The sequence below is a fragment of the Triticum dicoccoides genome, chromosome 1B (genome assembly GCF_002162155.2).
Source record: "Triticum dicoccoides isolate Atlit2015 ecotype Zavitan chromosome 1B, WEW_v2.0, whole genome shotgun sequence".
Classification (NCBI taxonomy): domain Eukaryota; kingdom Viridiplantae; phylum Streptophyta; class Magnoliopsida; order Poales; family Poaceae; genus Triticum; species Triticum dicoccoides.
The window spans coordinates 592,908,801-592,911,575 of record NC_041381.1 but is presented as its reverse complement, the minus strand read 5'-3'; the positions used below and the strand labels follow the sequence as shown (position 1 = coordinate 592,911,575).

General features: G+C 50.5%; 1 protein-coding gene across 2 annotated transcripts in view; it reads left to right on the top strand.

Annotated features, from left to right (window-relative positions):
• Positions 1–1,746: 1,746 nt before the first annotated feature.
• The window catches only part of LOC119348965 (translation initiation factor IF-2-like), a 6,614-nt gene continuing 5,585 nt past the window's right edge, over positions 1,747–2,775 (top strand). For both annotated transcript variants that reach the window (XM_037616977.1, XM_037616976.1), the window contains exons 1-2: positions 1,747–2,082; positions 2,226–2,316. In XM_037616977.1, coding sequence (XP_037472874.1) covers positions 2,269–2,316 — 48 coding nt within the window. In that variant the 5' untranslated portion in view covers positions 1,747–2,082; positions 2,226–2,268. The remainder of the gene's footprint in view (positions 2,083–2,225; positions 2,317–2,775) is intronic.

Here is a 2,775-nt window from a genome sequence, read left to right as displayed (position 1 = left end):
GCGCGCGTCCCGCCCGTCCGCGCGCTGTCCGTTTCGCCCCAAAAGCGGCGCAAACTTGGGCCGCGGATGGGTCGAAAGCGGACACAAAACAAACAAATGTCCGTTTGCTCCCGCGCGCTGGGCCGCCTGGTTTGTCCGTTTTGCCCCAAACGGACGGGGCCGGACAGGATAGGGTCGCGCGGTGGAGTTGGCCTCATCTCCATATGAGCCCTAGTCTTTGGTGAACACCTCGCCGCTGCGCACACTCGCCGTCGCACTCCCTCCTCCTCCTTCCCCCCCTCCCACACCCTATTATCCCCTCCCTCTTACGTGATCCCCCTTTGGTTATGCGGCACCAGATCTTCCGCATCACCGCCTAATCCCCCCATGGCTGACGCGACGACAGATCATCCTCATCGCCGTCCATCAACCCTATCACGTCGGATCTTCGCGTCGACCTCTGACATGTAAGTGACTAGCTATCTCTCCTCTTGAATTCTCCTTTGTGCATAATACTGATAGTGTCAGATTTGGTTAGGGTTTAGGATATGTGTGATATGAGAAAGTTGTCAACAGATTTCGATTGAAAGAGAGTGTAATTCAGATTTAGTTAGGATTATGTGATATGAGAAAGTTGTCACCAGATTTGGATTCAAAGGAAATGTAATTTGGATTTTGTTAGGACATATTTTGGATTTTTTTTTGCGAAAGGAAAACTGCCATTACTTAAACCGAGTTATTACAATTGAGTTGACAAATAACATCAACTTCCTCTGGTGCACAACACAACCAGACTGCCGTTTTAGGAAGAGATCTTCCCATTCGGGTTAGGGCATGACTTGCTCTATTCTGATCACGACCTGTAGTCACTGTTTCATGTGATCTAGTGCTAAGCAGGTATTTAATGTCATTCACCATAGCAGCCACCGGGGATCTATCTGGCTCTTGGGCATTAATCATGCGTGCACCCATCATACAATCCGTCTCAACCACCAGCCGGTCTGTACTTCTATCCGACGCTAGTGATACCCCCTCCATAAGAGCTGCCATTTCAGCTTCAAGTGCACTTGCACACCACGGAATGAATCGACGGGATGATAAAGCAATGGCCCCTATGTGGTCTCTAAGGATCATACCGGCTCCTCCAGCGCCATCATCCTCCATCCACGGCCCATCAGTGTACAGTTTCACTGGTCCCAACGGCGATGGTATCCATCGCACAGGTGTTTTTGGGTGCATCGTTCCATGTGACTTCTGTTTTACAGCACTTGAACAATAGACAATCACCATCTTTTCCTTCTCCAGGTCAGCAGTTGGATGTTGCTAGATGCTCAAAAGTGTATCCATGTACCCACTCAGGAGGCGGCATGACACTTGTACTGGCGGTGCTGGTTTGCCGTGATAGGACATATTTTGGATTTAGTTAGGGGGAATTTTTAATTGAGTTTGGAGTTATTTTGGATTTAGTTAGAAGATATTTGATATGTGAAGATGAATTTATCAGGGTGTGATTAGTCACAACATTTGAAGTGTTTTTTTTTTTGCGGAAACATTTGAAGTGTTTGTGGACGATTATAGTGATGAAGTTAAACAAATCTACATAGCTGAAAAAATATGTGATTTTGTGGTAGCAGTTAGCTGCTGCTGCAGATTCACGGTGGAGCCACTTGACAGGACAGGGGCACGTTCTACCGGCTGATCTCGACGGACCAGACTGCTCTAACCCAATCCAACGGCGGGGTGGCTGGTCCGACGGGTCGATAGGAAGGAGCCGGACCTAGTCGCTCCTCTGGGAAAATTCTCCACCTCCGCGCCCCTCCGCCGCCGGTCCGCCTCCGCCGCGTCATCCCGCCTCCTCGTCCCCTTCGTCCCGCCGCTCCCGCGACCGTTCCTCCCTGGCCCCGCCGCCGGGTACCCTGACCCCAATCCTCCCCGCATCGCGCTTCCTGGTCCCCACCCCGCCGGCGGCGCTACCGCGCTTGGTCACGCGCCGTCACCGCTCCTCTGTCACCCGCGGCGCCCCTCCTCTGCCATTCCTCCACCGGACGCCGCGCCTCTCTTGCCCAGGGCACGATGATGGCCTGGCGGATGCTGCGAAGAAAGGTACGGCTCCTCCTCCTTCTCTGAAATCTGTTGCATTTCCTGTTCCTAGAGCGCGCTGTTAAACATACACGATTTTCTGGCACGAACAAATACGGCTGGATCCCCCGCAGCACGGGACTAACAATTGGAGACATAATTTGCAGGATGTCTACACAGGCCTTGTGAATCTGGCCCTTCGCTTGGATCATGGTGGAACGAAGCATTTCGCCACTGGAACATTGGGAAAGCTACCACGTAAGTTCCATTAATATCGTACTGCAATTGCATAGATTCATTTTAACTCGTTAATTGTCCAACCATTGTTTTGCCAAGTAAATCCCTGCCCTAGCCTCTAGCAAGCATTGCTAGTACGGGCACTGTTTGCGTGCTAAGTTATCTTATCATGGCTTCGATATAGATAATTCTTCACCGCTGCTGTTATTTCTCGGAAAGTCACCTCCACCTCTGCCACAGTATCATCTCTATAGTTATGAGTTTGTGATGTTGCTTTGTTCCCTCTATACCATCCCGCTCCAAAGTTTGTTACAAGTACTGTCTTGCATGGGAAGGGCACATATGTGTAGCACCTCGCTTGGGATTTTGTCCTCGCCTTGCATGAACGGTTCAACCTGGAGGTCCTATGTCTTTGGCCAATGAGTGCTATATGGTAGTGTAGATCAATGTAAACTGAGAATGTGGTAGGTCTATATACTA